Source organism: Pan paniscus, chromosome 17 (genome assembly GCF_029289425.2).
Source record: "Pan paniscus chromosome 17, NHGRI_mPanPan1-v2.0_pri, whole genome shotgun sequence".
NCBI lineage: Eukaryota > Metazoa > Chordata > Mammalia > Primates > Hominidae > Pan > Pan paniscus.
Genome location: NC_073266.2, coordinates 70,676,055 through 70,699,896, shown reverse-complemented (window position 1 = coordinate 70,699,896; position 23,842 = coordinate 70,676,055). Strand labels below are relative to the sequence as shown.

The 23,842-nt window shown below is 37.8% G+C and overlaps 1 protein-coding gene across 5 annotated transcripts in view; it reads right to left on the bottom strand.

Moving 5' to 3' along the window:
- The window catches only part of DCC (DCC netrin 1 receptor), a 1,195,251-nt gene that overhangs the window by 359,984 nt on the left and 811,425 nt on the right, over positions 1 to 23,842 (bottom strand). For all 5 annotated transcript variants that reach the window (XM_034943737.3, XM_003827228.5, XM_034943736.3 and 2 more), the window contains one exon: positions 15,668 to 15,824. In XM_034943737.3, the coding sequence (XP_034799628.2) occupies positions 15,668 to 15,824 (157 nt within the window). The remainder of the gene's footprint in view (positions 1 to 15,667; positions 15,825 to 23,842) is intronic.

The window sequence follows — 23,842 nt, the reverse complement described above, 5'->3', positions numbered from 1 at the left end:
CAATGCTCCCATTTGCCACATACCACACTGCTATATTCTACCAAACTAAGATCATTTAGGTCAGCAAATTGCTTTTTAAAAGCAAACCCTCATAATAGAATTGTATGCCTTGTCGTATATAGCTCAAAGGGATTGAGCACATGGAGATGGGGAGTTTTGCTTATTTTGGTTTTAGCAGAAGAATTTTTATACCCAGTGCCTCAGGTAGCTTACTGATATAGATAGGGTGGTTTTGTTATCATTATTTTACATATAGAAAGTGAGATTTAGAAAAGCAACATGATTTATTCAAAGGCTTCACAGTTAGTGGGTATCACACTTAAGAATGAAATCTGGAACCTCCTCCTCTAAATCTAGTACTGATATCATTCAACAATAGTGGAAAAATAAGGAACTTCTTTGGATCATGGGAACTTTGGGTAAAAGACGTGAGGTCCTATAGGGAAAAAGAGGACAATGAGCACTCAGAGACTGCTGAGAGGATGAATTTGTCTATCATCTGCTGTGAATCATTTCATAGCATCTTTTCTAGACCTTCAAGCAACATTGTTATCAAAGGTCAGATTTGCCTATCAAACACCTTGGGTATCTATAAGGAAGGACAGCTTTCATAATTGACTTTATTCTTACAAATACTAAATAAATTGGATGAAATAACTGTGTTCCAAGTCACGCTGGCCATAACCCTTTGAACAGGTATTATTCTGTATTTTATTTTTTAAATAATTTCATTATTTTAGATACTGGGGTACATGTGAAAATGTGTTACATGGGTATATTGGGTGATGCTGTGGTTTGAGGTATGATTGATCTTGTCATGACCAGGTAGTAAGTATAGTACGCAACAGTTTTTCAACCCTTGCCCTCCTGCCTCCCTCCTATGTGACAGTCCCATGTCTACTGTTGCCATCTATATGTCCCTGAGTACTCAGTGTTAAGCTCTTACTTATAAGTGAGAACATGTAGTATTTGGTTTTCTGTTCCTGCATTAATTTATTTAGAATTATGGCCTCCAACTACATCCATGTTGCTGCAAAGGGAGTGATTTCATTCCTTGTTAAGGCTGCATAGTATTCCATGGTGTATATGCACCATATTTTCTTTATCCAGAATATATGAGTGCATGGATGTTTTTGTTAGAATTATTTAATTTATTTTGGATATATACCAGTTAATAGGATTGCTGGGCTAAATTGTGGATCTGTTTTAAGTTATTTCAGGAATCTCCTAATTGCTTTCCATGGTGCCTAAAATAATAAATTTACATTTCTGCCAACAATGTATAAGCATTCCCTTTTCTCTGCAGCCTCATCAGCATCTATTGTTTATTTTTTTTTTAGTAATAGCCATTCTGACTGATGTGGAATGGTATTTCATTTTGGTTTTGATTTGCATTTCTGACGATTAGTGATGTTGAGCACTTTTTTCATAGGTTTGCTGTTTGTATGTGTTCTTTTGAGAAGTATCTGTTTATGTCTTTTGCTGAACGGGTATACTTTAAAGGAAAGAGAGGCAAGAAAATTTGGACATGTCCAGGTAAAAATGTCCAAGATCATGAAATGAAAATATCACTTACATATAAAAGAGAATGTTGGATTTCATAATGGGGAAGATTTAATAATCTTCATTAGCCTCCAAAAATTATCCAAAATTAATAATTCATAAAAAATTTATATATAAACATATTCATTGATATGGACAATTCATACTTTCTCAGTCTTACATAAAGTATAAATAAAGCATCTTCTGAAAATGTTTGCATGATTTTGATCTGTAAAATAGAACCCAGGCAAATGCATTGTGCTTGCTATGTAAATACACCTCCAAGACAACTCTACGGTTCAACCTCTGATCACCTGCTGGTTCTGCCCTGGGTTGATCACTGGTTTCCACAATGTGGGCTCTTAGTGGTTTTAAACCATGGTTTAATCTAACCATTTCAATTTTATGTACCACTTTCCAGAAATCTGCTTGTCATACCAAAGGGAGTTTGCATCTAAACACTACGTAGGCCAGGCACAGTGGCTCACGCCTGTAATCCCAGCACTTTGGGAGGCCGAGGCAGGCAGATCACTTGAGGTCAGGAGTTCGAGATCAGCCTGGCCAATGTGGTGAAACCCTCTCTCTAGTAAAATTACAAAAATTAGCCAGGCATGGTGGCATGAGCCTGTAATTCTAGCTACTCGAGTGGCTGAGGCACGAGAATCGCTTGAGCCTGGAGGCAGAAGTTGCCATGAGCTGAGATCATGCCATTACACTCCAGCTTGGGTGACAGAGTAAGACCTTGTTTTAAATAAACAAACAAACAACAACAACAAAAAACAAACCTCAAAAGCCTATATAGACTGTGGAGTAAGTAGTTCAGGACTGAGGTAAGTCAGGGGGGCTGTTTCTGGCTTTCACATTAAACTTTCTGAGCCCCAGATTTCTCAAGTACAACATATGTGCTATAAAAATATTTGTATCACAAAGTCTGAAAGAATTAAATGAAATGCTGTAGGTCAAATATCTAAAGCAAAATACATGGCACCTGATACTTAATATGGATTCTGCCATAATGGCAGTCACTGCTATTATTTTATAATAACAAAATACCACCACAACTTCATAAGAAATAAATCTATTGCGTCCAAGAAGGGGACTTTTCCACAAAGTATTTAAAACCAGGAATCTGAGGACATAAATTAATGAGAGATATAATCATATAGAATAAAGCTACATAGATAGGTTTCACTGAACTTGGGGCTTGCCCCCACTCCAAAAAAAAATCTTTATTGATATTTTCTATCATATTAATTTTCTTTGCAAAGATAAATCAAAACAAAAAGAGTGAGCATAACTACAGACATTGAACAAGTTCCAATAATGAAAATAATCATTTTTAAAGGGCTGGAAACTGCTCTCTGAGGGACACTAAGAAGAAATAGGAGTTCCCTGAGTTCCACAGTACAGCTTGATAGTCTTATGGTATCTGATGTCCCCACTGGCGGATGAGTGTCTGCTGCCAAACTGCTGTGTGGCTTCCCTGGGTTTTAATGGGGTGACATCAAATTGCTAACATTATACAAAAGCATATTGAGAAAATGGTATTTCCTGCCATGTTATCCTTCACAGATTTGTTCAGTTCTAGCCCCAAGGATTCCCACGAAGTTTTTAATCACCCTTTCCACGCTTTAATAGCTGTAAACAAAATATAGCAAACCATTTCCCAACAACTAAGTAACATCTGAGTTTGGAAGGGCAGTTTATTATGTGGGATTTCTCTGGTTCCACTATAGGCCAACACTAGCCACCTAAAGTAAATTTTCCATGAAGCAGTAATTAAGGATTTCCTCTCTGCTCACTGTAGTCCATACTCCTCTGTAAATGGGCAGATAAGCACACTGGGTTCTGAAGAAAAGAGAACAGTGAATATGAGAAGTTTACCCAATTTTTGGGTAAACTTGTATTGTTCGGCCTCTCACTGCGTTAACAACTCCTGTGAAAGCGGCAAGGACCCCAAGCCTCCTACCTCTCAGTGATGTTCTCTCCTATGAATCTGAAGATACAATTACCCTTCAAATATGCAGAACTCAGAGTCATGATCTGTAACACCAGATGGATTGTCAGACAAAGCTTCTCCACTTCATTCCTTTCCCTCTAAGTTGGCAGTGTGGGGGAGTTAAGCCAAATTCAGGATAAGTCGATTGAAATAAAGGAATCAAGTCACTTGTGCCTGCCTGAATCCATTCACAGCAAATTTACTCAATGATAATTCACATAGAGCATCAAATATACGAAGTCTGATTCCTCATGCTAAAAAGTCTGTAGACAGCTTGTCCACTTGGACTTTTACAAGGAGGCTATAAGAAGAGTTAGTTCATAAGAAGCGTTAATTTTTTGTGAATGCTAGTTTTAAGAACTTTGAGTTACTTGATTAAAGTGTCTTGGAAAATAACTGTTTCTACCCTAAAAGCATGCAGTTTGACCCACTAACCATAATGTTCCTGCTTTACTGAGATCAGTCCCTGTAACTCTTAAGCACTGACATCTTTTGAAGCATGAAGTCAAGCATGGCAACATGCGATGCACCATTGTGCAATTTACATTGAGATCTAATTCTGGGTAGAGTATATTCTCCTGTGCCTAAAACTGGTCCCTGATTTAGTTGGTACTTAAATGTATTGCATTATAATAATAGCTTTTTCTAGCATTTTGCCATTAGTCTTCTCGATTTTTGCTATCATCTATTGACAAAGATACCCTTTTAACAACATAACCTGTCAACTCCATGCCCACAACCTTGTGCTAGCTGCCATTCTAGGTTAATATGATCTCACCTCCATGGAACAAGGTTCAAAGACCTTCACAATGTGGCCTAAAGCTTTGCACAGTCATCTGCAATGAGCCGTCCTGCCCCAGGACCCCTATGTCCATGTCAGCTTCTCTGCCTTTTCTTATTTTGCTTTTCCTTTTCCTTTCATTTCTTTTTATTACACTTTAAGTTCTGGGATACATGTGCAGAACGTGTAGGTTTGTTACGTAGGTATACACGTGCCATGGTGGTTTGCTGCACCCATCAACCTGTCATCTACATTAGGTATTTCTCCTAATACTATCCCTCCCCTAGCCCCCCCGCCCGCCCCCCAGACAGACCCCAGTGTGTGATGTTCCCCTCCCTGTGTCCATGTGCTCTCATTGTTCAACTCCCAGTTATAAGTAAGAACATGTGGTGTTTGGTTTTCTGTTCTTGTATCAGTTTGCTGAGAATGATGGTTTCCAGCTTCATCCATGTCCCTGCAAAGGACATGAACTCATCCCTTTTTTATGGCTGTATGGTATTCCATGGTGTATATGTGCCACATTTTCTTTTTCCAGTCTATCACTGATGGGCATTTGGGTTGGTTCCAAGTCTTTGCTATTGTGAACAGTGCTGCAATAAACACACGTGTGCATGTGTCTTTATAGTAGAATGATTTATAATCATTTGGGTATATACCCAGTAATGGGATTGCTGGGTCAAATGGTATTTCTAGTTGTAGATCCTCGAGGAATCGCTACACCGTCTTCCACAATGGCTGAACTAATTTACACTCCCACCAACAGTGTAAAAGTATTCTTATTTCTCCATATCCTCTCCAATATCTGATGTTTCCTGACTTTTTAATAATCGCCATTCTAACTGGCATGAGATGGTATCTTATCTTGGTTTTGATTTGATTTGCATTTCTCAATGACCAGTGATTACCTTCTCCTGACTCACACTTCTGACTCTGTTTGGCAAAAGCTTGTTTCAAATGAAACCCAATTGGAATCCAATTCAAAGGAAATGTTTAGCTGAAACTTCGTACCCTCATGTCTTCAAACCCAGTACCATTAAATGCTCTCTTTTGTGTTTTCATTGCTTTCGGTTTATACATCTAGTGTATTATGTATCACTTTGTATTAATGGACATGCATGTTTCTTTGACTTCATTGTAAATTATTCAAAAAGAGAAGCCATATTCCATTTATATTTTATTCACACTTAGCATATAGATTCACTGAGCATAAAAAAATGGCTATATTGCTGGGGCTCATAATTTTTTAAATAAACGCATAAATAAATGTGAAATTAAAAGAGAATAATTACATAAAATCTCCACATAATGTGACCTTAGAAATGCCTAGAAAATTGGATTCTATTCCATGTTCCATCCCCATTTATTTCGGTCATCTTTGGCATGTCACTTCACCTTCCTGGGTCTTGATTTCATTATCCGTAATGGAGAGTGGGATCTACTTAAAGAAACCTCACTACTCTAATACTCTTCATTAGGAATAAAAAATAGAAAATCTCCTATATCTACAAGTGTTTGTGTTAGCTGAATTCAGCACTTCTATTTTTACATTTCAGAAGTACAGTTTACAGATTAAACATGATTCTGCTTCTTAGTGGATTATTTGTAGCAAGTCTCTAACATGCATTTTTAGTAAATACATATCATCTTGCCTAAGTGCCTCAGAGTGTTAATATTTAGTTACAACTTGTGAGTTGAGAAACAAATGTTGCCTTCAGGGGTCAAACACCTAATTAGTTGCTTCAGGGAGGAAGAGTTACATTAACGTTCCTTTGTAGAGAAGGAGTTATGTTATTCTTAGTGGAAAGATTTTTAGCATCTCCTTTTTATCTCTTGTACTTTCATTCATTATTTCTTTAGTGAATGCCAGAATGTTATAACAATTAAAAGATTTCAAAACTGAAACGTGGTGTTTAATGAAATAGGACTCAAAGTGATAGCAGAGTGATAACCACCCAAATGTCACATTCCTTATTACCCGAAAACCATAGGTTTGGAAATCAATGCTGTCTTAGAGAGAAAGGTTTCGAGATGTTTCACTGCCAGATAAAAGCATAATGAAGACTGGAAATGTCTCTTTTTGTTTACCTCTCTTGGTTAGAGGTATTTCCACTAAGTTTTGGTTAAAAATTGTTTTTTATTGAATTGTTAAAAAGGATAAATCTAGGAATGAGCTTTTTAAAAATGTGCTTTCCTGTAATCTCTGCTTCAACATCTAATACACACTTGAGACTAGTTATGTAACACATAGCTACTGTAACTGCAAATAATGAGCCATATCTTGGGAGTTGGGGTGAAACAGATTTTGATTTCAAATTCTTATTTTGTTTAGTTTCAGCCTCTATCCACATGATAAATGTGACTGAGTTCTGGATTCTTTTCTCATTCTGTTTTCTTGGGATGGGCCATCTTACCCTTCCCTAGCTGTAGCGAGCATCCACATGCTGACACATTCCTGATACATATCTCTGTCCCAGTCCTCTCCTTTGAGCTCCAGATTCCTATTTCCAAGGCCCTTCTGGACATTCCCATTTGAAGGTTGTAAAGGTATGTCAAGCACAACTTGTCTGAAACTGAATTTATGACCTTCATTTCAAATATGGACCTTTCCAGCATCCTAATCTCAGCAAATTGCACAAACATCTCTACACTGGAATATGCCAGAAACCAAGTGACTGTCCTTGACAACCCCTTCTCCCTCACCATTCATGTGCAATGCATCATTCAGTCCTGTCAGTTTTGCCCCCTAAATATCTACAAAGTTCTCTCCGCTGCTCCATCTCCACTGACATACCCTTAGACCAAGCTACCATCTTTCGTTTGGACTTCTGCAATAGCCTGCTGAATGACTCTGGCACCCACCTGGCTGACCTCTGCTCTAGTTTCCACTTTCTAGTCATAGTCATCTTTTGAAAATGCAAATCTGATTATGACATAGACATCATGCACACATTTCATAAATGCTCTCACAGAAGCATGTTCCTTTCCACTAAAGCTCTTAACTAAGTGTGTGGTTATACATTCATCAGTAAGATGAACCTTTCAAGATTAACTCCTTCCAGGGAATCCGCTGGGTTCTCTTCTATTTTCAATACACTGCTGGACATGGACATACAGTCAACTCACATTCAATATTTGCTCATTTATATATGACATTTGTGGATGGCATGTTTCATTTTTCAATATGCATTAAGTCCACTGGAGAAATAAAATCATTATTCTCTCATTCAATGAATTAAAAACACTTTGAGGTACAGGGCCATGATTTTATATTTTACAGAGAAGCAGAGTGGGGCTCTAAGAAGAAGGCTAACTTTGCCAAGCTTTAAGCCAGGGCCAGAATGTCATGCTTAGGATTCTGAGTCTTGTTCTTTTTCCATCACAATATGCTCCCTCATGGATAACAAGCTCCATCGGCTGCAGAGTCCTCAACTCTGAAGAGCGGGGAAAGAATATGTAAACACCACATCAAAAATGTAATATACCATGAATTCTAAAAGGAATCCTCCATGTCAATCACAAAAAGCTGGTTTCTAATCCTGAACAGTGAGCAGAGGTTTTCTGAGGCAGCATAAAGCAATGCGAAGCATATATTGCTGCAAGTTGGAACACCTAGTTCAGCCTTTGTTCTGCCACAAAACAGTGTGTGACCTTGAGCAAGTCAGGGGCTATCTTGGAGCCTTCTCTGCTTCATTTGCAAAATGAAGATACCGGTCCCTTATCTGCCTACCTCACAGTATTATTGTGAGGATTAAATTGAATGATGCTCATAAAAGTGTTTTAATTCTCTCATCTGCACTCCCACTGTATTTTATATGGAGCTTTTTCAGAAAATATATTTCACTTTGTATGGCACTGTGAAGAGATCACTGGACTAGAAACCTGGCATTGAAATCCCAGTTCTAATATTTACTATTAGTGTGGTTTCTTAGCAATATTTTTCAGCCTTTCTGAACAGAGAAAGGCATACTCATTTGTGAAATGGAGATCATCATAAATACCTTATCTGAGGATCAAATGTGTGAATGCTTACGAAAGTAATAAAGTCCTCTCCAAATAAGAGTTAAGAAACACCCTTGTATTTCAGTTATTTTAATTTTCAACCCACATGATGATTTGCACATGGCATTAGCCAATAAGAATGGAATGTTGTGGGTGCACCAAACACAGAGCAAGTGTTTTAGGTGCTTTTATTTAACTTCATGTAATACTCATCACAACCTTACACATCAGATACTATTATTATTCCACGTGAGAAAACAAAGTCACTAGTAATTGGCCCAAAGCCACACAGATGTTAAAATAACAAGCCAGGATTTGAACCCAGGTGGTTCAATTCCACAGCCACATAGCCTTAACCTTTTGGCTATACTGTGTTACACTTCATAAGTCATTTTAGTTACAAGTGAGAGGTATAATGTTCTTTTTATATATATAAAATACAAAAACTTAGCCAGGCATTGCGACATGCACCTGTAGTCCTAGCTACTCAGGAGGCTGAGGTGGAAGGATCCATTGAACCCAGGAGTTTGAGGCTGCAAGTGAACTATGATCACACCACTGCACTCTATCCTGAGCAACATAGCAAGACCTCATCTCTCAAAATAAATACAATAATAAAAATTCACTAGTGTGTTTTATTAGTGGTAAATAAATAATGCAAATCAACTTAGCCATTAAGTCAAAAAATTATTGGAAAGAAACATATAAAAGAATTGCATGTCATAATTCTATAAATATCAAGAACATTTAGTTCTCTTGCAGGTTAATCCACTAAGGAAGCAAGATGAAAAAGGGATTGAGAGTGCCTGCTTTGGACTATGGTCTGCACGAAATTCTAGTTCTACTACTTACTAGCTGTATAATGGAGGTATAAACTTCTTCTTTAAGTCTCATCTTGGTAAACAAACTTTATGTAAGATGCTTAGCCTGGTATCTGGCAGAGTAAGTGCCCAATAAATGCTTGCTGTCACTGTTGATGAGAAAACTGTGGCCTTGGGCACGGACTTTCCTCTGAGCATTGGTCTCTGAATGTTTAGGTAGCAGGAAGTTAGACTATGATCTCAAAGATCACTTTTCATTCCTAATGATTTTTGGGTACTAAGAGGGGATAGCTAGATATCTATGAAGCAATTACTTCACTGTGAATTCTAGCTTTCATGTTTTGGAATATATGCTGCTCTTTAACTTATGAAATAAAAGCACCCCAAGGGGTTGGATAAAAAGATTTGAATTATGGCACTTGCATTATCTACACCATTAACAAGTCAGAAAGATTCATGATGATCTGAGCTAGAATAACTTTCCTGACAAAGTTATTGCTAATCTGAGATAAATGTTAAATTCACAATGTTTTAGAAAGGTATTGTGTCAAGCAGCTAAATAAACCTACATGAAGAAACAAACATCACAGCTAACTGCTCAGAGACAGTGGCATATTTTATGGCTCTAGTTGAGAGCCAGAAAAATCAAAATAAATGGAAATATTGGAATAAAATTTTAATATCAACTTTTTCTGGAATTAAAGTTTTTATCGAACTGTAGTCAGCTTATTCATCCTCCTCAGTAACACAATTTATTTTACTGGGTAGGAAAAAAATCTATCGAGAATATCATATCTCTCTGCCACCTCTACCATATCAGTTCTGATCAGTTTATGTTTACATGAGGCATGATACTGGACACTTGAGCATGAAATTATGAATAAGATCTAGTCTTAATCATCAGGGAAAGAAATACACACGTACTCAGCCAAACATCAAACTTGATAAAAGGTGGCCAAGGCCATAACAGTAATGTAATCAAAATGAAGGGGTGAGATAAAGGTGAAATTGATGAATTCTGAGTTGGAGGACTATGGAGAGTTCCACACAGTAGTTGACATTTCAGCTAAGGCATCAAGTCGAAAAATATTTAGTGAGTGTCTATAATGTGCTAAGCACTGTTCCAGGTGCTGAGAATAGCTCAGTGGATAAAGAAGATAAAAACAGCCTTGCCCATAGGAATATTATATTCTGGTGAGGAGAAAGGGGATTAGGGAAACAAAATTTGTAAGTACAAGGTAATAAAGGCTATGGAGAAAAATAAAAATAAAAAGTACATAGTGAGTGCCAGGGATCAAGAAAGGCTTCCATGAGAACGTGACATTGCAGCAAAGATTTTGTAGAAATTAAGGAATGATCCATGTGGATCTCTGAGGAGAAGAACATCCTAGGCAGACTGAAGAGCAAGCGCAAAGATCTCAAAAGAGGAAGATTCTTGGATATTTAGGAAACATAAGGAAAGTGCTACGTGATGAGGTTAGAGAAGTAACAAGAGAAAAAGGCAAGGACTTCTGTTAATTCTGTGAATGAGAAAAACAGTCATCACAGGGTTTTGAAGCAGAGGAATGACATACCCTAACTTATCTTTTAAAAGGTTTACTCCAGCTGCTATGGTAAGACTAGAATTAGGAGATTACTGCAGTAGTTCCAATGAGACTTGGTTGTACTTAAGAAGGGGGTAAGAAGTGGTAGGGCTCAGTATATATTTTGTTTCTGGTCTTAATTTTTTTTTTTTTTTTTTGAGACAGAGTCTTGCTTTGTCACCCAAGCTGGAGTGCAGTAGCACGATCTCGGCTCACTGCCATCTCCACCTCCCAGGTTCACGCAATTCCCCTGCCTCATCATTCTAAGTAGCCAGGATTACAGGTGCGTGCCACCATGTCCAGCTAATTTTTGTATGTTTAGTGGAAATGGGGTTTCATTATGTTGGCCGGGCTGGTCTCGAACTCTTGACCTCAAATGATCCACTCACCTTGGCCTCCCAAAGTGCTGGGATTACAGGCGTGAGCCACCATGCCTGGCCATGTTTTGTTTTTATTTATTTGATTTTAATTGTTTATTATGAAAATTTAAACAATATAAAACTAGGCAGAATAATATGATGAAATACTTTATTTCCATAACTCAGCTCAGAATATAAAATCATAACCAGCCTTCCAATATTATTTTATAACAAAACCTGGTATACTATTTCATGGATTCAGGATATATTTTGATGGTACTGCCAAGAGTTGATGACGGATTTCATAATAAGAATTAAGAATTAACTACGAGCTAAGAATTATTTCAAAGATTTTGGCCTGATAATGAGAAATATGAAGATTTCAAAGGTGGGGGGAACTCTGGAATGATGAAGTATTTGGTGGGGAGGAATTGGGGTTGAAGTATAACAGGTATTTGGTTTTATTCATAAGTTTTAGATGCTCGTGGGATATCGATGTTGAGAAATCAAGTAGGAAGAAGTGTATATGAGTATGGATTGCAGGTAAAAAAGTTAGGACCAGAGATACAAATTTGGAACACATCAGCATGTTCACAGAATATAAAGTCAAGAAGTGAATGAAAGGCTTGAGTCCTGAAGCAATTTGATATGTGCAGATCAGATAAATTGGGAGTAAAAAGTAAAAAGAGCCTGAAAATGAGTAGCCAGAGTAGAATGAGGAGAGCATGTGCAATAGGAAACTGAGTGAATGAGTTTCACCAAAGGAGAAATGATCAAATGTGACAAAATTTGCTGATTGTCCAAGTAATGTGAAGACCGGGAATTGACTACTGGGTTAGCAACAGGAGGTTATTGGTGAACCTTGATAAGAGCAGTTGCTATTACATTCTAGGAACAAAATAATTATCGGAATATGATGTAAGACATTGGAGTGAAGTTAGACAATTCAAGGAATATTCCTATGAAAGAGAACAGAGCATGGAGTGGTAGAGGAGAGAAAAGTGAAATTGAAGCAAAATTTGTTGCAATGGAAGATTCGACTACATGCTGACATGCTGATAGGTGTAATTCACCTTAGTGGGAGAAACTGATGGCACAGAAGAGAGAAAGAATGGCTGAAGATTTGCTCTTTTATAAGAAAAGATGGGATCTTGTGCACAAGTGAAGGTTTCGCTTTAAAGAGTACAGGCAGTTGTTTTATGGAAATTTGAGGAAAGACAGATTATATGCTTTAAGACAAACTTGGGTGAAAAAAAAGTCACATACGAAAGCATGTAGAATTCCCCTTCTTATATTACATGAAATTAAAATCAAGGTCAGCTAAGAGTGGGGGAAAGGGGGAAGGTGTTGGAGATTTGAGAAGAGAGAAAAAGACATGAAATATCATTAGGAGTGTATGTGAGAGAGACTGCCTGATAAATGTAGTATAATTGCCAGTAGCATTAATAGGCAACATGAGATTAGTAGCTATGAATTTAAAGTGAGACGAATCAGCCCAGTTACACCTTTTCCTCTAGCTATATTCAGCTACAAGAGCACAAGTAAAGAGTAGGTAGAAAGTTACATTTACTTGAGTTGGTTTTTGCTAAGCAAGTAATATGAAATGAGAGTAGCAGGCAAAACGTTGATGCAAGTCAGCAAATGTTTAATTGCTGTGTTTACTGGCCATGGAACTGTAGCTATGGAATAAGTGAAGGAAAACAGGAACGATAAGGGATAGGATCAACAGATTGCAGATCTCTATGAAATCAAAGTTTCGTTGTGTTCAGAGTCCTAAATAAAGGATAGTAAGACAAGAGTCTGGAGAGTGAGGCAAGAATATGATTTGAAACTCAGATAATGAGAGGTTGCAATGATTGGTGTTGTCAAGGTTCATGGTATAACCATGGCAGCAAGCAGCCAAGGGGGTATAGAGGATTGATGCTTAGGACTGAAAGATAAGAACAAGCTCGATAGAAGAGGAAAGGACAAAATTGTATGATAAGCAGGTCTGTGAACAATTATGAAAATAAATGGTTCACCCAAACATAGCAATTTCAACAATTTCTCCTTCCCCTTCTCCTTCCCTTTCTCTTCCTCATCCTCCTTCTTCCTATACGTTGAGCCTAAATTTCAGCTTCTTTTCCACATTGTCTCTGAGCTCACACTATTCTGAGCCCTTCCATTCTTCCTGTGTGGAGTGACTGCCCTGAATTCTTTACCTGAATTCCCTCAGTCCTCATAGCAATGCTAACATGTAGAATTTATCTTCCTTTTATTCCTTTTAGCAAAAAAGTATTATTCATATTTAATACATTATTAAATACAGAAGCACCACACATTTGATAAATAGTAGGACCATTTTCAAATCTAGCTCTTGTGACTTGAGTGAAAAATTTTAACCATTACAGATTATAGAAACCACACTTTTACATATACCCATACAGATAGACAGATATAGATACAGATAGATTGGGGCTAGACTTCCATTGAAAGAAGTCTGAAGTTCCATGTGCATATATTTGTATAGTAGTTTTATTGTATTTAAGAACCAGTCACATTTTGGGGCAGTGGAGTGAGTGATCAAAACTGTATTTCAAAAAGGTAACTACAAACAGTGAGGAAGATGGATTGGCAGGTGAGGAGCGATTCCCAGAGATCAGGTAAAGATGTTGAAAATAATAGAATAAAGGAAGCATGGCTGAGCTATGGCCAAGGTAAAGTTGACAAGACTTCACGAGGAATGGTAGTGTTGGGAGGCAGCAGTCAGTAAAACATGGCATGAATTTTTTGCTTGGTCAACGGGGATGGAAGATACTAACATAAACTAAGAAAAGAAAGGAAAAATATACATAAGGAGGAGAAAGTGAGTATGTTTTGGGCAGGTTGAATTTAAGGTGCCTCCAGGAAATCCATGTAAAAACATGAAGATGACTGGGCAAGAATCATTGCTTCCAGTTTTCACAGCTGCACACACTGAAGTCCAAGGAACTTAGGAGGCATCGTAAGATCACAAATAGTTGCAGAGATAACACTAAAACGAACGCCTGTTTCTTCACAGTAATGAATAATCTTAGTGAGCATAAGGCAATATGGGTATGCCTACATCTTCCTTTTTTTTTTTTTTTTTGAGAAGGCGTCTCTGTTGCCCAGGCTGGAGTGCAGTGGCACAATCTTGGCTCATTTCAACCTCCGCTTCCCGTGATCAAGCAATTCTCCTGCCTCATCCTCCTGAGTTGCTAGGATGACAGGTGCGCGCCACCATGCCCAGCTAATTTTTTGTATTTTTGGAAGAGACAGGGTTTCACCATGTTGGTCAGGCTGGTCTTGAACTCCTGACCTCAGGTGAGCCACCTGCCTTAGCCTGCCAAAGTGCTGGGATTACAGGCGTGAGTCACCTTGCCCAGCCTCTTTCCTTTCATTTTAAAGTAAGGTCAATTTGTAAAAGAACAGAAACTTTAAAAGGCTAAACTTGAACTTGCTGCCAACTACAAAGGAGAGCATTTTGAGACCCAGCAGGTGAGGAGCTGTACTGCACCACCTGAGCACCAGACTGTCCCATTTTGAACTAAATAACACTTTGGTTTATCCAATGTATATGTCCCCTTTTGAATTCTAAAGATCACCATATGTTTACAGCACTCACAAATTTGAGGGACTAGAACCCTAGGACATGAATCCCTGCTTCTCCTGAAGTGGAACTTATCCAGCATTTACCTCAGACTTAAACATCAAATTTCAAAGTCATAAGATGGTGAAATATCTTAAGGGGAAAATGTTGAGAAAAAAATGCAATGGATTGTAATCTTGAAACCAGATATGTACAGCTCACTTTTGCTTAGTCAATAGTAATATCCACAATAACAACTTCTACCAAGTACTGGACACTGATATGACGTTTATATATGCAACTTAATTTAATGCTAGCCAAAGCCTTGCAAGGTAAGTACTATTTTTTTAAATTTGATTTTTTTTCTAGTTTTTAAAAAACTTTTAATTTTTGTGGGGACATAATAGATGTACATGTTTATGGGATACATGATGTATTTTGATACAGGCATGCAATGTGTCATAATCACATCAGGGTAAATGGGGCATCCATCACCTCACGCATTTGTCTTTTCTGTTACAAACAATCCAATTATACACTTTATTGTATATTTTAAGGTAGGTATTATTAATTTCTCCTTATTAAAGAGGAAAATGAGGCTCAGAGAAGTCATGTGGTTTTTTTGAGCTCATGTGATGTCAATGACAGAAATGGGATTACAAGCTAGCCACAGTAGTGCTTTTATACACTTTTCTACTAATACACAGCCTAATTCTGTTCTCTGTTTATGACTCTGAAAACCAAAGAAATAAAAAATTGACATAATATATTCTTACCTTTTTCAAGGATTTTTATACAGATAATTTCATTAGACTGTGTCAACAACACTGCTTTTTAAAAGTGCACATCTCCACTGGGGAATGAGTGAAGGACATAGTAGAGATTTCACAGCCTCTCCAAAGTTCCTGCCCAAGATCTCCTCCTGCCATTACCCAACCGTATTGACTTAAAGAGATGACGGATTAAGCTGAATTTTATTGGTAGCATCACCTACCTGTTGTCACCTTCTCTGGAGAAAAAGACCGTGAAAGTTTGAATGTTCCCTTTCGCTTCTGCAGGTGGGCGCCAGCTGAGACGGACAAATCGGCTGGAAACCAAGACAGGGACCACATCTCTGGGAGCCGAAGGGAGGACACTGGAGCTTGGGATAGCTAAGGAGAAAGAAGAGGAGGCTATCAGAAGTGTCGCTGCCATAGGTAAGAATTGGGTAGGAAGGCAGAGCCAAGCTATTAGCAAGCATCTCCATGTTATAGTCACCTTGATTCTAAAGCAAGGAAGAAAACCAAGGGAATGCACACAGTAAATGGAATAAAAGGTATATTTGTATTTCTTGGGTTTTAAAGTGTGGCTAATGACATGTATACAATTCCACTGCTTAAATGTCCAATTTCTATTACCCATGGGATCTATGACAATAAGGGAAAAAAATGTCTGCTCAGGGAAGAAAAGGGGAGAGAAATTTGGCAATGTGAATTTTTAACAAGCACTTGAGTTCTAGAAAGACCTTACTTCAGAACTGTGGATAATATGATTCAATATTGTAAAAGGATTACACCTCTCATGACTTTAACTGATAATAGAAAATGTCTTTGGTAAAAGACAAATTATTTTAAGTAATTAATATTTCCCTGAATTGTTTCTGGAATGAAGCAGAGGTTGAATAAGTAAGAATATGGATAAATGAATAAAGGAATAAACACATGTATCTATATTAGAAGTAAAAGACGGTATTACAATTCAGAAGATAAACTCAAGATATACTAAATATAAATCTAAATTTACAGTGACTATTTGCCAAAGATAACCTATTGGCATTTTTAACAGTTCTAAGAAGAGCTAAGAGGGCCATAATCTCCAGGATTTTACAAGGTTGGGGGCAGTTATTACTGTAGAAAAAAATGTAATCATATAGTTTTAACATACAGTAAGACCACATGATTTCTGACAAAGAAAAATCACATACTATAAAACTCTTCTTATGTATTAAAAAATGGTAACCAAGTTGATTCTTTTTTTTTTTTTTTTTGGTTGAGATGGGGTCTTGCTCTGCAACCCAAGCTGGAGTGCACTGGCACGATCTTGGCTCACTGAAACCTCAGCCTCCAGGTTCAAGTGATTCTCCTGCCTCAGGCTCCCGAGTAGCTGGGATTACAGGCACGTGCCCCCATGCCTGGCTAATTTTTGTATATTTAGTAAAGATGGGGTTTTGCCATGTTGGCCAGGCTGTGTCGAACTCCTGACCTCAAGTGATCCACCCACCTTGGCCTCTCAAAGTCCTGGAGATTACAGGCATGAGCCACCATGCCTGGCCCCAAGGTGATTCTTTAAAATATTCATTTCACAGTTAAAATATGTTTCATAGTAAAAAAGATACAGCCCAAGTAGGTGTACATACACTGACACCGAGTTTAATAAAGCGCTAATTTGGAAGTCAAACCAATGGAGACCTCAATATTCTATAACATAGCCACAGACTTACCTGTATTCATAAATGCTTCAGGTAACCAAAAAGTTATCACAAAACCTTATTCCTGTATCTGTCTACATGTTTACACTGTTCTGATACAATTTATTTCTGCCTCAGCCTCCTGAGTAGCTGGGATTACAGGCACACACCACCACACCTGGCTAATTTGTGTATTTTTGGTAGAGACAGGGTTTCACTATGTTGGCCAGGCTGGTCTTGATCTCCTGACCTCAGATGATCCACCTGTCTTGGCCTTCCAAAGTACTGGGATTACTGGCGTGAGCCACCTCTCCCAGTCTGTTTGGAAACAATTTGAAGTAGTTTATTTATGTATTTTTTAAGACCATAGAAAATTAAGAGCAGAAATGAAAAGCTGATGAAAGTTAACAAAAAGTAGAAGCAATTTTCATGGACTTGTTCATAAGAACAACTCTGAATTATTCACAATTAAAAAACTGTCTTTTCACAAATTGGGGGAATTAATAATATGTAAGACGGGGTTTTCTATTACATATGTGCATGTATATTTTGTAGTGTGTGTCTGCTTGGGTGTGTGTGAATTCATAATTCAGCTTTGCTGTGATAACTCTGTTTTCTTCATGTTTGTTAAAGTTCTCAAGTCTAGGGAATACGTGTTTCATCTCGACAGGTGATCTCTAGCCACAAATCACAGGTACCCATTTGCGGATGTAAAATCTTCAAACCAGCTTTTGTAGTCCATTTTCCCTAGTCTTTATCAAAGTCAGTCTTCACTCTTGCATTCACTTTGTATAGTGACTGGCTGAGTGGTATCACTGCCATGAGTTAAACTTCTGCTAGCTAGAAAAATTCATCTGGGTAGTGGAAATACCCCATTTTCTAATGGTTCCAGAAACATTATCGATATATAATTCTTACTAGCTATACAGAGAAATAGAGGTTTTAAAGAACGGCAAAAAAAAAAGTATTCAAAGTTATTTCTGACTCCATAGATTCTTTGACTATTTCTTTGTAGATAAAATTTCGCCTTGCTCTCTGGATCAGTACAGTATTTGAAATAAATGGAAGAGTGGCAGTGAGTTAGTCAATCTTTTATAGCAGAGTGGTGAGGGAGAGGAAAAGATTGATGCCTGGGGATGGCATATCTCTCTCAAAAATATGGGTGATATTAAGCTTCTTGACAAAAACTTTTACTTCCACACATCACAGGCAGCTAAGACTAACACACTGGAGTGAATTTATTCTCTCCCTCCCCCTCAGCCTGCTTCTCCTCCTGGGTGATATTCAAGTTGTCCTCTCAGCTGTGCAGCCTGGAAACCCGAAGCCCATCCTTGATTCCTGACTCTCCTTCACTCACCGCATGCTAGGGTTCCCCGCTCCTGAACATCTCATTAATCTACCCACACTATTGCATCTCCACTGCCACGCTTCCATTGACACCATTGCACAGTCTAACTGGAATTACCACAAGTGTCCCTCAGCTCCTCTGCCTTCCTTAAACTCACCTTCCTCAAATATATTCTCTGTGCAGCATCCAGAATGAGCTTATAAAAATATAAATCTGGTCGTGTCACTCTACTACTTATTTTTCCTCCACAAATCCTCTTCAGGGCAAGCTTCAAACTTCTTAATTAGCTTGCTGGCCTGACTCCTGCTGACCATGGGTCTTGGGTGGCTTTCTCCATAAACAAGGCTTCAGAAAAGGACTTTTGTGCAAGTACTACCTTTGGGAGATGATCCCAGAAATACTGCAGAGAGTCAGGAAGTGAGACAGGGCAGGGAGGGACCTATCTGAAGAGTGCGTTATCTATATGGTTATACCTGTGGGAAACGGAAGGGCAAATCCCATCGGGGACTCTGGGAGTCAGTACAGGACATGCCTCAGAGTTATTCATCCCTCAGGGTAGCAGATAGGGGTATTTATCTACCTACTCCTTCTCCATCATTTGTTGAGGGTGATTCCAGGGGATTTGCCTTTCCTAAACAATGGCCTAGTGTGTTCCTACAGCAAGACAGAAAATACCTTCGGGCAGAGGCTTTCAGAGGTGCAGAGTTAGCAACGTTCAGTAGCTCTACTCACTCAGCAAATATTCGAACAGCTCAGATCGCCTGTCCTCCTTGTCTAAGCACAGAAGAGAGAGTGGGGAACAATAGACGAAGCCATTGTTCTCATGGTGCTTACGTGGAAGCTCCTTGGCTTCTTGATGCTTCTACATTAAGTATGTTCTCCTCATGCTGAGCCCCCTGCGATTGTCTAGGGCCTTCACAGAAGCAGATCCCAAACCTTAACAAGCCCCTCGCACTCATCTGCATAACTCCTACTTTCCCTCTTGGTTTAGTTGAGGTGTTGTTTCCCGTGGAAAGACTGAAAGTATTTGGAAAATATATAAAAACCAAGTAACAAAATCTTAAAAAGCATGTTTTTAAATCTTTAAAATAATAAATCGTCTTATTGAAAAGTGGGGTTCAACTTGACAAATAATGCAAGAAATACACATTAAAATAGAGCCTGAAAAAATTCTCAGAGGCCACTTTAAAGAAGGTGAATATCTCATGTCGGCCAGGGTGTGGCGCTCTCACAGGCTCTCAGTTGAAGTGTGTGTGAGCACTACATGTTCAGAAGTAAATGTGGCAAAATCCTTTTAAAAAAATTCATAGCATCAGGCCAAACATTCTCATTCCTATAAATTTATTATTTAAAAAATAACAAATCCCTCCTTCATCGGTATATCAATCTGAAATTATAGATAGCACATTTACTCAAAATGTAATACCTCTATAACTTACCAGTTATTAAAAAATGGGATCCTTACTAGATTTTTGAGAAACGTATTTTTAAACATATAATTAATTATAACTTGGTGAAAGCTTTTTGAAATTTTCAAGAAGTTAGACAAATACGTTTTATACGAACAAGAGGGAAGTTTTCCAATCTTTTTCCTCCAAGAGCACCTCACTCCTACATGATGTCAACATCACAAACTAACTGGCATCTCCAACCCACCCAGGGAGTGCCAGAGAGGAGGGCAAGGGGCAATGGCAAGCAGGCAGATGCTCCTCCCTCTTTTCTCCTTAGGCTTCAGGGAGTGTCTTCTCACAGAGCTGGTCTAGACTCAGATGGCACAAAGCTCAGCATAGAATTAATCACGGACTCTTTACCTCAATTTAAACAGGCGTTATATTAAAACGGAGGAACACAGTTTTAACAAAGGAATGGCTTCTTATCTTATACAGGGGAATTAATTTTGTTCTTACTAATCCTCCATGCTTTCTCTCAACAGTAACTTGCCTTCAAATAAGGTCTCAATAAAGAACCAATCAGGACTTCTTTTCTTTGCTCTTGGAGGCCTAATCTCCAGTCTGGTCCTAATCTCTCTGGCCCATTACTGTTGCTATAGCTACAGCTTCTTTATCTGTTGTCATGGAGAAGAGGAGGTGAATTTGCCACACGATAATGACAGTCTTTTTTTTCTTTTAAGAACATCTTTAAAAATTTTTTAATAATAGCCAAATCCAGGAAAGGGTGATATTTTTTATAGATAATGAAAAGCCAAATATATATAGTTTTGAAGCCAAAAAATAATATTTTGCTTAGGTCCCCTGCAATAGCCTTGGTCACAATGATGCTATTGGATTAATTTTTTAAATAAAGCTTCAATTTTTCTAGATACCAAAGACTTTTTCTGTCACATGTTATTATACAGTGTTTATGAACATGAATTTTTTTCTAAGCTTATTGATAGTCCACTACCTTCATTCCCTATGATGTATACGAAAGATAAGGGGTACTCATAACAACAAAAATGTTTAATTTACATTAAACCTCAAACAAGCCAACAGACCTATTTCCTTGTTTCATTCCCCATGTTGCTCACTAAAATATTACAAATGTTGCCACCAAATCAACTAGCTGCTTTATTAGCTGCATCTGCTTTATTAGTCTGCATCTTCACCATTTAATAAAAATAATATGTAACTAGATATTGTCAGTGAAATAACAGAAACACTTAATTTTCCTAAGAGCAAACAACTATCATTCCTCCTTTTGATTTTTTTTCTTGTTGTTCCCTTGACACCAAACTCCAGCTTTTTATTGCCTAAATGAAGAAGTGGATAAACCTAAATGATAGTTAAGTTTTTACAGTTCATAAAGTTATTTCACAAAATTATCAAAAAAAGAAGCGTGGTTGTGTATAATTAAAACTTAAAATGAAATAATATTTTTTCTAAAATGTCACATTATTTTCAAAATGGAAAGAATCATGACTTTTGTGGTAGTAGATTAAGAACTTTAGAAAAAGTAAGAAATGTAGATTTTATAAAATAGTTATTTGAAACCAGTTTTTAACCTTTATATGAGATGAAACTTAATGTACTCCATAAAATCTCATTAAATAATCATTTATTTATTTGTTTTTAATTGCCAGATAACATTGTATGCTTTTATCCTGTATAACATGATACCTTGAGGCATATATACATTGTGAAATGGTAAAATCTAATTGACAATGCATTATCTCACACACATAAAATAATGTATTGGGTAGGTACATTTTAGATAAAAATGAATAATGAGTATTGATGGAATATCTATCATGTTCCTACTGTTATGCATGAAGCTAATAATAATTTATTTTTAAGCCCTGAGTTTTGACCTTAGAGAACAGGAAATTAATTTGAGGACTCAAGATGTACCCGTGTAAGACTATGGAAAAGTTAGAGACAGTCACTTACTTACAAATGAGTTCCATTCTAGAGTTTGGGTAGAAAAGTTATTTAGACATTAGAACACACCACCTCACTAAATGATTTCTATTCTGTTTCCAGATACCTATTTAATTTGTACATTAACTATCATAGTAATAGTGCTATGGAATTGAATCATACCTTGTATGTACTCTTTGATAAAATGAATTTATGCATCCAATTATTAATCCATTCAATGTTAATTGAAGACATACTTTGTACAAGGCACTGGGTGAGAAGCTGTTCAATCCATTTTCAAATCCCAGAGGGAAAACCAGCTTGGTCATACCCCCTACTCAGCTTGGCTTCACCCTCCAGGATGCATTTGCTGCAACCTCCAACATTACTCCTTCCATACCAGCTATACTTTCTCAGTTGTCTTCAGCATGAGAGGGCCTGAAGGATCTAAGCCTGAAAGATACAGATGAGGGTCTCTGAGAGTGCGGAGCTAGGTTTCAGGAGTGTGCAAAGGCTTTACTTTCAGAACAGCCTCCTTGCTACCTCTCAGTTCTCCATGCCGAACTTGCTCAATTCCAGGAAGACCTCATGCTTTCACCTCTGCTACTATTGTGTGCTGCAAACTCAGCTGGAATACCTTCCTCCAATTGCTCTGCTGCCCTGACATGGGGGCCTCCTTCAGGTTTCAGTTAGAGTGTCACCTCACTGATCTCCAGCCTGGCTTAGGCCCCTCTACCTGGGTGTTCACAGGATCTGGACAAGACAAACTCTCCTGTCAGAGCACTTCCCTGGACTCCAACAATCCGGTCATTTTTGTTATTGCTGTTGTGATCCTATTACAAATTGTATGCTCTGTGAAAGAAGGAACCAAGTCTAAACTGTTTATCACTTTAATCCTCCATCATTTTCACAGTGTATGTTAGCCATATCACAGGTATACATTAAATTATTGCAGGGTCCAGATAAATGGAAGGCTTTGCAAATGTGTGAGATTATGTTAAGACTTTGGCTGGAACACTCCTTTTCAGAACTCTGTACAGTGGTTGCTTGAGAATATGCACTGGGAGAAGACTGAGCATTACTGCCAACTAGTTATGTTCATTATTATTAATTTGCAGATAAATTACAAAGTAGAATGAAAAACCAAGCTCAGAGGAAGGTTCTAAGGAAATGCAGGTTTGGGGTGAGAACATTTTATTTTGAACCAAATGGAGAAGGGGAAATATATCACAGCCTGCTCTGTCACAGTTTGTCAGCCTTGATCCCTAGAGGAAGCCCTGGTGGCAAGCTTTCTACATTGTGCCAAACAAAGTAGGTGTGTTCACATAACGATGCTTCCTAAGGGAAATAATGCTTTCATTAAGAAGCAAAAAGGAAGCTCGAAAATTTGGTTTGGGCTGACCTTGTATCCAGAAGGGGACCTACGGGTCTGTTATAGAAAGTGTGATTCTTATCCCAGAATCATACAGCAAAGAGTATGGCCAAATAAAAGTTGTATGCTAAAAAGGATTTCCTATGGCCACACAAAGAGATAAACTGAGAAACAAATTCCGGGAAGTATTTTCATCTCAGCAACGATAACTATAGCTCTCAGAGTTTGAGCTCTTTTCAGACAAAAGGAGGAGAAAAATATTATCTGATAAACTGGCCAACCAATATGTGAGCAACTAAAGGTTTTATGCTCAAATCTGCACATTGTAGGTACGTAAAAACATATATCATATGCTTTTAATAATTTCTTTATTTCCAAGTTGCTTATTTAGGAAAGTGCCTTTTAAAGAGTTTATGAAGATACAGCAAGTACCACAGGCAGCTTGGCGAGGTGGCTAGGGCATCATGTATGTAAATAAATAGATTTGACTAGCGAACTGCAATTAAATGGTATGAACCTTGCTCCCTACTCCCAAACTCTGTGACTGTGTTATTTGGAAAGGTATTTAGCCTCTCTGGGCCTTAATTTCCACATTAAAAGTGGATACAAAATATTTAGTGTACAGAGTTGTTAAGTGATAATGAGAA